The 13,700-nt window shown below is 43.0% G+C and overlaps 1 protein-coding gene across 2 annotated transcripts in view; it reads right to left on the bottom strand.

Moving 5' to 3' along the window:
- grid2 (glutamate receptor, ionotropic, delta 2) overlaps positions 1-13,700 on the bottom strand; it is an 894,599-nt gene that overhangs the window by 731,621 nt on the left and 149,278 nt on the right. For both annotated transcript variants that reach the window (XM_068045980.1, XM_068045987.1), the window contains exon 2: positions 4,314-4,469. In XM_068045980.1, coding sequence (XP_067902081.1) covers positions 4,314-4,469 — 156 coding nt within the window. The remainder of the gene's footprint in view (positions 1-4,313; positions 4,470-13,700) is intronic.

Genomic DNA, 13,700 nt, shown 5'->3' with positions numbered 1-13,700 from the left:
ATACTAAAGTCAATGAAAATAAAAATCAAGCGATGTAAAACAGCTGCCAGATTAGCCATCACCCATTATATATTATCACACAAAGTCACAATGACCCCGAGGCACACTCTAGTTAAATCCCATTTTTAGCTATTATTTTCCAGGTATTTTGCTTCAGATAAAGCTTAAAGTGTGTAGGCTAACCATTGTACTAAACATCTGAAAATTCATGATATCTGGGCAAGAACACATGAGCCACGGCTTGAAAAGAAAGCAAGACTTTGCTCACTGGGATATAACAGCAAGGATGCCAACTCAACCAGCACTTACTGCCAAGACCAACAAGGCTTCAGTACCCATAGTACTTGTATGTTTGAGATTAAAGAAGCCCATTTTATTTCTGAGCTGTCTCCTGCAAAAGGTTTGGATGCAGCAGACCAGGGGACGTCAGACCAGTTTTGGAACATTATCCAGTAATGTGCAGGGTTTATGATCTGTCACCTGGTCCTTGTGGGAGTGAAAGGATGGGAAAGGAATGCCGGGCTTGATTTTAATTTCCCCTCTGCCCAGCCGCTTGATGAAAAACAAGAATTGGTGGAGCAGCAGGAGAGGGGGCAGTTAAAATAGGGCTGGGGAGTTTATCACTCCTTTCCTGCCCCAATCTGGCCAACTAAATAGAATCATCAGGGTCCATTTTGCCATTTTAACCTGAGGCCTGAGCTGTGGGGGAGGGGTGGGCTTCCCCTAATTGCTGGGAGTAGCAGCCAGCAATACAAGAGACCCAACGAGATAGGCTTTAAAAAATGAAGTCTTCCTCCAGGAACCCATAAGGAAACAGTGGGCCTCCTATGCCTCGGGCTTCCTCCTCCCTCTCCCGGAGCACTTACCCTATCCCAGGGGACCATAGCCTGGGGACCCGCTGTCAGCCAATTTCAACAGCTGGCCAGCTGCTTCATACTGACTCCCTAGTCCTCTTGGTCAGGAGGTTGGCAATCGGCATGTTAAGTGAGGCCTGGCTATTAAAACCAGCCAAGTGTCCCTGCTGCAGCTCTGGGATGGACAATATTTCCTGAAATTACTCTGTTTTACTGGAGGGAGTTAAGCCCAATTGAAACATGTAGGTGAGCTCCATCAAGGTTGGGTGCTCAGACAGGAGTATGCCAAGGCCTGATAAGTAGCCCTCTTGTAGTGAACTAGTGTGGCTTTAGAAAAAACAAAAGAGCAGTAGTTAACGCCATTGAGAAGGATTTTTGATCCAAGGAGTATGCTTATCTCTCCCAACTCGTTAAGGCAAAAAAACATGAAATAATTAGAATCAGTCCATGGGATATATTTAAGTGACTATTTGTCCTGGGTACGCCCTAGGGAAATGATCAGGGAGTACAGCTTTGTGAAGTGTGCTGTATCACTGGCTCACTGCTGGCATGTCCTGAGGCATTCGGGGCAGCAGAACTCACTGATGGAAAATCTGACTGCACACAATTGTTTTCATTCCTATGGCCCAGTTACTTCCAAAGCACCACAAAATGGGAAGCTGTCACTATGCTCAGAGAGAAGGAGACCACCAGCAGAATCACAGTCGTTACAACTTCTCCAACAAAGCGTTTTGAGACACAGTGTCACCATCAGGCGATGTACAGGCTGCATAAAGATCGAATGGATTATTTGCCACCTGTGTGCAATTAGGGTGGCACACATCGGTTGATATTATGGGTGAATGAGGTACACACAAGATATGTCAGTTTAAAGCCTTAATGCTTTCTTCAATAAATATTTAGGTTTTAAAACATCGTAACGCATCACCTGAAACTAACTATTTTACTAACAACCTTTAAATGAATGGTATAATTAATATGAGATTAAATTAGACAATATAATGAGATAATGTTTAAAATGAGATAACAGAATATACTATGAATTAATACAATATAAATGAAATGAGATGAGTTAATATAACATAAGGAACACCACCACCTCCAAGTCATGCACCATCCTGACTTGGAAATATATCAAAGTTGCTTCATTGTCGCTGGGTCAAAATCCTGGAACCCCCTACATAAGACCACTGTGGGAGTACCTACACCACACGGACGTCAGTGGTTCAAGAAGGCAGTGCACCACCACCTTCTCAAGCGCAAACAGGGATGGGCAATCAATGTTGTCCTTGTCAGCAACACCCAAAAGCTAAGAACAATAATTAAAAAAGAGAGAGGACGGGGATTGGGGGTGGGGGAGGAGAATTTCCTGCTTCTGTAACTTTGGCAGAACTGCAGCAGAAACCCAGTCTGCACATGTGAACGGGGTTTCTGTTATGGGGTGGAGCCAGGTGAGCTCCGAGGAAGTTCATCCTCCCCCAGGTTTGAAGAGTATTCAAATACGCACCGTCACTGCTCAGTTTGCTAAAACGATTGACTGCTCAGTTTTGACCTCAATATGATCAGTCAAACGAGTTTGCATTCTTCAAGAGAAACTACCCCAAGAGCCCTAGTTTAACAGTTTCCTCTTATCAATTCCTGAATGTACTGGGGGGTGGGGGGGGGGGGGCGGCGGTGGGGGGTGTTGTAGTGGGAGGTTAAATTGATACAATCAGGTTTTCTCCTGACTGAGAAAAAAAAAATGAAATTTCACAATATTTTCTTGCTCCCGAGAACACCAGACCTGGAGAGGTGCACACACTTTGCACCTGCAATGTCAGCACGTGCACCACACACAGTACATTGCCGTTACATTAGGAACAGGAGTAGGCCTTCAGCCCTCAAACCTGTTCTTCCATTCAATTAGATTGCAGCTGATCTGCACCTCAATTGCATTTTCCTGCCAATACTTTGCATCCTTTGATACCCTTACCCAACAAAACTCTATTCATCTCAGTGCAGAAAGCTCCAGTTGTTCCTCAGCATCCACAAGCAATTCTGGACCAGATTTTTAGCAGGGAGAAAAATGGTTGTGCAGTTTGGATTTTAGATCGACTCAGCTTTGGATCCTACTGTCAGGAGGATATTCGTTCTACAATAATAAAAGCAAAATACTGCAGACGTTGGAAATCTGAAATAAGAACAGAAAGTGCTGGAAATACTCAGCAGGTCTGGCAGCATCTTTGGAGAGAGAAGCAGAGTCAATGTTTCAGGTCAGTGATGAAAGGTCACAGATCTGAAACGTTAACTCTGCTTCTCTCTCTACCGATGCTGCCAGATCTGCTGAGTATTTCCAGCACTTTTTGTTTTTATTTATTCTTTCTATGACATCATCTGGGTCTGATCTGCCATTGCTAACCTGCGGCATGAACTGGGAGGGGTGGGGGTGGGGGGGAAGCAATGATAGTTTCCCCAGCCTAATCCAAACCAACTGGGGGGCACAAGAGGTCTAGTAAAGTAAGCTTCTAAAATTGTGTTTGGTTCCTTGCGGAAGTGCTGAATTGCCACCAACCTGCTTCCCCCCAACACTGCCCACACCCCGGCAATTTCCAAAATCCCAGTAAAAGTCACACAATCTCAGAATAACAGAATTTGATTTCTTAAAATCACATTAAACCAGTGGCCTTATAATGAAATATCTGGGTGGATTTTCAATTGGCCACTGTCGGGGAGTGAAGCTGGCATTGTGAGTCACGGCTCGCCAAGATATCCAATGGAAGCAGGGGTTTTCATTACTGCAGATTAAATTGAAAATCTACCCCATTCTGTCATATCTTACTTGGAATACTCCTGTCAAGTATGAATCTTTTATTCAATACAAGTTTCAGCCAATATATGAAGATTTAGAAAAAAATGACAGTCTCCGCCCAGACATATGCTGCAATGTTGATGACAATCCAGCTTAGAAGCACCGACACGGCTGCAGAACGAATCGCAAGTACTTAGGGGTCATTTCAGCCTAACCTGCTCACGGGAAACGGATGCAATCAGTTTGCTTGTTCGATTCACACGCCTGCCCAATCTTACGCTCCACCGACTGAGGTCAACGGAGTGTAAAATCCAACAGAGTGTAAAATGGGAGTCCGGTCTGATCTGATCAGTTCCCGGTCGGTTGAGTTAGGTTAACTTCTTCCACCAATTCTACTGTAAAGTTGGGTTCGGTTCATCAAAAAATGGACAACCCAGAGTTTTCTGAATGATACATTTCTAATGCATCTCACTAAAGCTGGAAGAGAGAATTGAGCCAACTGCTTTAGTTTATTGCGCAAATCAGCTCAATAATTGAAGGATCATCATTTTTCGACTGGAACATGAGACAAAAAAATCACTTCTTATCAGTAAACTGGAGCAACAATCGGGCATCAATGCAAATGATTACAAGACAAATTTAAGCCTAAACGTTTGATAATTGATTCTTACCTTCCTGGACAACCTGAAAAGGATTGTTGCTGTCCACAAATGTCACAGAAAATGTAATTTTCTCCGTCTGTAAAATTTCCTCATTCGTGTTGAGGTCCGTTACAGCCAGTCGAAACACCTCATCGTCCTTCTTGGCAGATTCATCAAAAATTGCACCTGTTAAAGTAAAGAAATATTTTACTGACATACCTTAGCTAAACATTTATAACATTAGATGCCACCTTACCTCCTGCCTGAGACTGCACCTAAAGAATAGGGAATAGTGCGGCGGGCGGGGGGGGGGGGGGGGGGGTGAAGAAAGGCAAGGGGATGTGTCTGGTGAAACTCATTGCTTTATCATGACATGATCATTAGGTATCAGCGGTGGCTCTGTTTGTAGTAGTCTTGCTTATGAGCCACTAGTTCTGAACGTTTGAGCAGACTATCATGCTGACACTCCAATGGAGTGCTGCACTGTTGAAAGAGACATTGGCTGGAATTTTACACCTCCCAACAAGCGGGCTGGTGGTTGGGAGGGAGGGGTGGAGGGAGGAGGGAAATGCGTAAAATTGAGTGGGAGGTGTGAGGGGGGGGGGGGTTAGCATTCCCGACCTCCTCCCACCTGCCCTTGGCCAATCAAAGCCCTTAAGTGGCCTCTGCCCCCTGCCACAGATATTATACCCTTGGTAGGCAGGCGGCTGAGGCCTCAAAAGGCCAGCCTGATGAAAGCAGGTGGCCTTCTTGCAGGTTGTGGAGGGGGCGGGGTCCTTCCTGATCGGGCACCCTGTGCCCCACGGAGGGCCGCCCCTGAAGCCCCAACTGCCCCCAACGCACAACACTCCCCCTGCAGCCATAACCAACCCCCCTTGCCTCGCTGGGGCCTGACCCCTAAATACCTACCTTTTTTCCAGGGATATCCTTCTTCTTCCAATGGCTGGGTGTAGTTCCAGCAGTGGCCACCACACCCGGTGGCACTGCTGGGACTAAGAGCTGCCGGCCCGCTGATTGGCCAGCAGCTCCATTAGGCGGGGCTTCCTGCATTAAGGCGGTGGGAGTCCCTCTCAAGACCAACTAAAGGCCTGGGGAGCGTAAAATTCCGGTCTGGCTCCCCAGGCTCGGCAGAGGCAGGCTTGCCACTGACATTTCGGCCAGCGGACAGGGCCCCCGGCCAACAAAAAATTCTGGCCATTAAACCATAATCCTGTCTGCCCTCTCAGGTGGATGTTAAAGATCCTACAGCGTTACTTAAAGAAGAACTGGGGAAATGTCCATGCCAATATCTATTCTTCAACCAACATCTCATTTATTTTATTGCTGTTTGTTGGACTTAGCTGTGTGCAAATTTCCTACAGTATAACAGTGGCTAAGCATCCGAAGTTCTTCAGTGCTGAAGCATGCTTTATGATATCCTGAGATTGTGAAAAAGTATTTTCTTTTTATTCTTACATTTTACAACAGTTTTCCAACATTTCTAACCTCGTGAATCTGAACCATTTCAACAGTAACAAGGTTATGTTTGAGAGCATACATTGTTACTCATTATCATCTATAGACCCACCAACTACAATGAGAAACATTTTAGAGTGGGTCCAAGGGGCTAATGAACAATAGGTGACTGAATAAATGATCACTGTTAATGAGTTGAAGGAGTAATTCTGAGGAGAAATGATCACACGTCCATTTAAATTTAAGCCCCGGGAAGAGGTAATGAAGGTCAAATTCCACTAATGGTTATACAAAACCATAATCACACTGAATTACCTGCAGGTTCAATTAATGTGAGCCAATAATGGTACCATAAAATTTATGTATATGTCATGCAGGAATATAAGTCACATTCCCATTCCCTTTTTGGCTGTTGTGTTTAATTACACTTAAGAATCTTGCTGCAGGCTGAAAATATAAAAAATATATACATCTTTTTAAAAAATTTGTAAGTTGTTAGCATGCATGTATCATCTTTCTAACACATGAGGGGTGAATATAAACCTGTTCAATCCAACTGTGGTTAAAATCAAACAGGTGGCTGGAATTTTAACACACTCTTCTGAGCAGGTGGCAAAGACACCCAGCAGAACCCAGACATGTTCCTTCTTTAACTAGACAGATTGGGGTCCAATAACACGATTTTAACTGGTTTCCTGAGAGGGGAAGTCTCTGTTAGCTGTCCCGCTAGTTGAAGACAGCAGGAAGAGGATTGGGGATTAGAAGAGGGAAAAAAAGTTTTTCTTGTGGTGCTCTGGAGATACACAAGTACAGCTCTGGGCCCAACAAAGGAAAGTTTAGCCCCATTTGCCCTCAGGCATCCCCTCCACCGAGACCCTCCGAAAGCCCACTCTGTCTCTCCACAACTTACCTGGTTGTCAGTGACCATCCCTTTGGTTCTGGAGGCTGCCCTAATCCAGACCACTGGCCAAATCCCTGCTTCCCTTCTCTTTCAGGCATAAAGCTAAACAACAGCATGCAGATGTGTACCTGGAGCCACTGCCTAAGGCTCTCCTGGCATAGTATACCAAGGGGCTGGAAACCATGTAAAGCCCCTTGGCATGTATGCAGCAGAGAATGTTTGACCTGAAATGTAAATACACATTGTAAATATTGTTACGAAAGTGCTTCCATATTTTTAAAATTTCATTTTTTTGAGGACTTGTGTTAAAACTGAAAAGATTCCATGGATGTATTTTTTTTTACCAAGTTCACCGAAAGGACACCTGAGATGGTGTTTGAAAGCCACCTGTACTGGAAGTCATGTGCTTTGGGCTCAGTAAACAACTGGTTACAGAGAAGCCACATGTCAAGATTTATGGAGGTCAGAAGGGCAACTCTCTGTTTGGGGTTTGGACATAGTTTTCAGTTTAGTTGGGATGTGAACTGTTTGAAGACAGTTGGTGTTTTCCCTCCAAGGAAAAAAAACACCCAGCTCACCTCATTCTCTACCCCTTTGAAAATATCCTGCCAAGATCCAGTGTGGGAGAGCTAAAATCCCTGGTGCTGCATAGCTCCTGAGAAGGTGGAAAAAATCCTGCGATTCCAGTGCGCGATGGTGGAAAAAGCCAGATGCCGCATTTCTCCTGGAAAGCCTACTAGAATAATTCTCAACATCTCCAGAATGGACTGCTTCTGAAACAATCCCAAACACCTGTCTCCGTATACCCGGATGCCAGACCAAAAAAAGGGACAACAGACTTCCTTCCATGTCTTCTTTTTTTTCATCAAGAATTAGAAAGTGTTTGGCCAAAGTAGTCTTTTTTTGTCTCTTTTTTTGGAACAGACCTCTGCTTAAGAGAATTTCTGTGTTTTTTTTCCCAGTGTGTGAGTGTAATTAGGGAACTTTAAAAAGGGAACTTTTATATTTCAATCTGTGTGTTAATGCTTTGCTTTGTTACTGGTTAAGTCTTGTTTTATAATAAACTGATAATTTTGTTGTTTATTAAAGAAACATGGTTGGTGTATTTTATTCTGGGATAAAAAATAGTGTGTAATTGGTTGTATTGGTAACCAAGTAAAGATTTAAATATATGTTGTGACCTATGGAGAAGTGGAACTAGAAAAGACAGTGCACTCCTCCTACCTCAGTCATAACAATATCACGTGTCATGGCAAGTGTAGTGAGGCACCTCAGGCTCTGTATTGAAAGAAAGTGAACTGTATTGCACTCTATGTCATGTCAACTTTGAACTGTTATATCATGTATTTTTACAAATTTTATGAGTAAAGTATATTTTTGGAAGAAAAAAGGTGAGCGACAGCATGCAGATGCGTACCTGGAGTTAAAATCATGCATGTCTCACACTGCCTGAGATCAGGGTGGAGGGAGAGGGCGGAATTGGTTGGTCATCTTCCCTCAACACCCCGCCCGACTCTTGCATCCCAGTTAAAATCAGGCCCATTGAATCAAAGCCACTGCGAGTAGATTTTCATCTTCACCACCTGGGTGTTAAACATCTCCTGGGCCGTGCAAAGAAAATGCAACAGGGAAGATTCCACATCTCTTATAGAACCCGTCGTAATTTTCTTGCATTAATTTCTGATGGGTTCTGTTACTGACTGTAAAAGCATAATTCACCTCTGGAGTATTTCTGTATTTACTTTAATGAATAGCTGAACCTTTCAATTAATTTAGACTTCAGATTGCATCCCCCAAGAAATAGAGCAATCACTCCCACCACTACTGAGGTAATCAGCAGTGCATAATGGAAATCAAGATATTTTAATATCCAGAATAATCAGAGGACTGCGACACTAAACAGCAATGAAAGATCAAATTGTTCAAATAAAATGCTATTCAGGTGGCTCACTAATGGATGGGCTTGACTCACCTGTTTACCAGTGAGTTCTGTAAGATTTTATTCCCAGTGTGCACTGAGCAGGTAGTGGGAGTCGCACGTAACATAATTTGCAGTCACATTGATGGCTGTGACTCTCTCATTCAATCTCTCCTCAAAGTCTGGTATAATGTGACAGCAACCCTATGAAAACAATTGCTTTGTCAATCATTTATTAATTAATACTTTGCATCTGTCTTCACAAAAGAGGGGGACGATGCAGATATTGTAGCGAAGGAAGAGAGGAGTGAAGTATTGGATGTGATAAACATAGGGAGAGAGGAAGTCTAAAGGGGATTAGTATCCTTGAAAGTGGATAAATCACCAGGGCCGGATGAAATGCACCCCAGGCTGTTAAAAGAAGCCAGGGAGGAAATAGCAGAGGGTCTGTCCATCATTTTCCAGTCCTCACTGGATACAGGTGTGGTGCTGGAGGATTGGAGGACTGCTAACGTTGTACCTTTATTTAAAAAGGGAACGAGGTATAGAGCGAATAATTACAGGTGAGTCAGTCTAAACTCAGTAGTGGGAAAATTATTGGAATCAATTCTGAGAGATGGGATAAACTGTCACTTAGAAGGGCACAGATTAATCAAGGATAGTCAGCATGGATTTGTTAAGGGAAGATCTTGTCCGACTAACTTGATTGAATTTTTTGAAGAAGTAACAAGGAGGATAGATGAGGGTAGTGTAGATGATGTGATCTACATGGACTTTGGCAAGGCTTTTGACAACGTCCCACATGGCAAACTGGTGAAAAAAGTAAAAGCCCATGGGATCCAAGGATATGTAGCAAGCTGTTTACAGAATTGGCTCAGTGGTAGGAAACAAAAGGTAATTGTTGACTGGTATTTTTGCGACTGGAGGGCTGTTTCCAGTGGCATTCCGTGGGGCTCAGTATTGGGTCCCCTACTTTTTGTGCTATATATTAATGATTTGGACGTAAATGTAGGTGCATGATCAAGAAGTGTGCAGATGACACAAAGATTGGCCGTGTGCTCGATATCGAGGAGAATAGCTGCAGACTGCAGGAAGATAGCGACGCACTGCTCAGGTGGACAGTAAAATGGTAAATGGAATTCAACCCCAAGAATGTGAGGTGATGCATTTGGGGTGATCAAACAAGACAAAGGAATATACAATACTGAGAATACTGAGAGGTGTAGAGGAAGTGAGGGACCTTGGAGTGAATGTCCACAGATCCCTGAAGGTAGCAGGACAGGTCAATAAGGTGGTTAAGAAGGCATATGGAATCCTTTCCTTTATTAGCCAAGGTATAGAATGTAAAAGCAGGGAGGTTGTGCTGGAACTGTTTAAATCATTAGTTAGGCCACAACTTGAGTACTGTGTGCAGTTCTGCTCACCTCATTACAGAAAGGATGTAATTGCTCTAGAGAGGGTACAGAGGAGATTTATGAGGATATTGCCAGGACTGGAAAAATGCAGCTATGAGGAAAGATTGGATAGGCTGGGGTTGTTCTTAGAACAAAGAAGGCTGAGGGGAGATTTGATTGAAATGTACAAAATTGTGAGGGGCCTGGATAGAGTGGATGAGAAGAGCCTATTTACTTTAGCAGAGAGGTCAATGACTAGGGGGCATAGATTTAAAGTGATTAGATTTAAAGAGAGGAGAGATGAGAAAGTTTTTTCACCCAGAGGGTGGTGGGGGTCTGGAACTCACTGCCTGAAAAGATAGTAGAGGCAGAAACCCTCAACTCATTTAAAAGGTTCCTGGATATGCACCTTAAGTGCTGCAACCGGCAGGGCAATGGACCAAATGCTAGAAGGTGGAATTAGGCTGAGTAGCTCGTTTTTTGGCCGGCACAAGAGATAATGGGCTAAAAGACCTCTTCCTGTGCTGTAAATTTCCTATGATTTCTATGATTTCATTGTGTGTATGTGTATGTTGTGTCCATGTGTGTCTAAGTGTGCGTACACCTGTATGTGTGTACATATGTGTGTACATGTACACGTTTGTGTGTGTGTGCATATCTATATGGATTACATTCATGAGCTAATTAATAAACCACTAAAATATTGAGTACAATTCCCCGGCTTTGTCAGTAACTGCACTTTCCAGTGCAGTGATGAATTATACAGAACTGGAACATCCCATAGCAAACACTTCGAATATTATTTATTACCACAAGAAAGACAATGAAATATACATAAGTTGTCTCTGCAACTTATACAAAGGTAATTACGTCAAAGAGAAAAAAGAAATAACTTTCATTTATATCTTGCCTTTCATGACCTCAGGACATCCCAAAGCACTTTACAACCAACGATGTGCTTTTTGTAGTGTAGTCACTGTTGTAACGTAGGAAATGTGGCATCCAGTTTGGGCAAAGCAAGGTCCCGTAAGGCAGTAATGTGATACTGACCAGATAAACTTTGCGGTTGGTTGAAGGATAAATATTGGTCAAGACAGCAAGGAGCATTCCCTTGCTCTTCAAATAATGCCGTGAAAACTTTTCTTGTCCACTTGAGAAGACAGATTGGGCCTTTGTTTAAAATGTCTCATTCAAAAGACAGCACTTCCAACAGTGCAGCACTGAAGTGTCAGTTTAGAATATGTTCAAGTCACTGGAGTAGTACTTGACCCCACAACCTTCTAACTCAAGAGACTAGAGAGCTTTCCACTGAGACAGGGCTGACAAGCAGACAGTAAAGATATTGATCTGAAAGCAGGTAGAACACAGAAGGAGCACAAAGTGAGACAACGGTGGCTTTGAGATGGAGGAAACGGCATTAAACTTTTTCCATGAAGGGGGTGATTGCTTTTTACAAATGGACCCCTTTAAATCAACTCATTTTCCTTCCCCAAACAGCAGTTAGTTATATTTTTCACTGAAATACAAAGGTGCAATTTTTTATAAAACCACAAAACTTTGTGCTGTTGGAGCTCAGATCAGGAATTCAAGTGAATGCCCCATGATTTTCCACCCACTACTCTCACTCAGTGTTGCATTGAAGTGTCAATCTAGCTTACATGCTCAAGTCTCTCGAGTGGGACTTTGTTGCAGATGAATGCAATCCCAGTTACATGTCCCAAAAGATTTTTTGTTAACTGTCTACCTTAGCAGTCAGTTTGACACGCCACTGTAGTACTGAGGGAGTACTGCACTGTCGGAGGTGCGACTTTCAGATGAAACATTAAACCAAGGCCCCATCTGCCTGCTTGGGTGGATGTAAAACATCCCGTGGCACTATTACAAAGGAGAGTGGAGTTCTCCCCAGTGTCCTGGCCAATATTTATCCTTCAATCATCTTCACAATTCAGATTATCTGATCATTATCACATTGCTGTTTGTGGGAGCTTGCCGCGTGCAACTTGTCTGCCGTGTTTTCTATATTACAACAGTGACTGTATTTCAAAAGTACTTCATTGGCTGTAAAGTGCTGTGGGACATCTGGTGGTCATCAAAGGTGCTATATAATTGCAAGTCTTTCTTTCTTTAAGAGCCAACAATACGAGTCTAACAGCGAATGGAACTGTCCTACTTCATTGGACTCTCGATTAATAGAGTATTAGCTTCTTATACAAGCTATTCTATGGAACGCATAATAAGTGCTTCCTCCGCCACAAGTAGATGCTGTATGGTTACTTACACTTGGTATAAGAGTCAAGATAAAGGTCAAACCTTGGGGAACTTCCTTATCTGTACAACTCAGTCACCGGGCCATAGGGCTCGGTTTACTCAATCTTTACAGAACTCCTTCATTTGAGTAATGATGTTAGTCTCAAAACCGATGACAGCAGATGTGATCCTTGTGTGGATTTCCACTCCATTTGTTTCAATCAAACTAAGTTCTCGATAGCAGTAAGTTATTCTTTTTGCCAGTTCCCATACACGTTAACTGAAATGCCTGCTTATTAAATGGGACTTTTAAAATGTTTCTGTATTGTCATGAAGACCCCCACCTGCCAAGAATGATGCATATTAATTTCGTCATATGAACATCAATTTTAAACTGTTGCTGGAGTGAAGAATTTACTTGTTTAAAAAGAGATCACCAGACACTTGGCTGGAGGATATTTGCATACTAAGAGACAGTACTTGGAGAGACAAAAGAATTGCTCAGTGATTCAATTAACAGAGACTGGACTGAGCAATGGTGATCTACATCTTGTCGGGGTGGGAGACAGCACTACACCCCCCACGAGAGCTTTGGAATCCACAAACGCAGGAATTTTTTTTTAAACAGTTGCTCACGTGACTGACCTGCTGGCCAACTTGGAGTTTTGAATTGTGCTCACAGGACAGTTTGGGAACAGACTGCAGAGTGCAACTGAGCCTGGAACAAGAGAGCTCTCTTTCCTGGCTGGCTCTCTCTCACTTTCTCACAAGCCTCCGGACCCACAGAAGACACGTAAACCTCAAGAGAGAAAAGACTCCTACATCAAAATAAGTTGAAGCATGCACTGGGCCCCAACGAATAGCAAGATTTACCGGCAACCAAAGACTTCACATTGAACTTAAAGGGACCGTAAATAACTATCAGATATTGCCTCAGACTTTTCCCCTTTATTCCTCTACTTTTTCTGTCTCTATGCATGTTTATCGCGTATGCATGCTAGCATATTCGTAGTCGTTAACCAAATTAGAGTTTAAGATTAATAAACTTCCACCTTTCTTGTTTAAATCTAAGATAATCTGTCTGATCTGATTTCTTTGCCTTGCAATTGGAAAGCAGTGAACAAGGATTCACTGAGGGGGAGCTAAAAATACGGTGTTTGTAAAATTAAACCCTGTTAAGGTTAGACCAGGCAAAGGCTGAGAGGGAACTCTGAGACCCCTATCTCACCTGGTTTTAACAGTATGCTTTATGAATCTGGCTCCTCTCTCTTTATAAAGCTATAAGAAAGAATGACTTGTATTTACACAGTGACTTGCATGGCCACAGGACATCCCATAGTACTTTACAGCCAACAAAGTACTTTTTTTTTTGAAGCGCAGTCACTGTTGTAATGTAGGAAACAGTGCAGCCAATTTGTGAACAGCAAGATCCCACAAACAGCAAAGTGATAAAAGACCAGATAATCTGTTTCTGTGATGTTGATTGAGGGATAAATATCGGC

Source organism: Heterodontus francisci, chromosome 1 (genome assembly GCF_036365525.1).
Source record: "Heterodontus francisci isolate sHetFra1 chromosome 1, sHetFra1.hap1, whole genome shotgun sequence".
Classification (NCBI taxonomy): Eukaryota; Metazoa; Chordata; class Chondrichthyes; order Heterodontiformes; family Heterodontidae; genus Heterodontus; species Heterodontus francisci.
The sequence above is the reverse complement of the archived record's forward strand: the minus strand, read 5'-3'. Positions and strand labels throughout refer to the sequence as shown.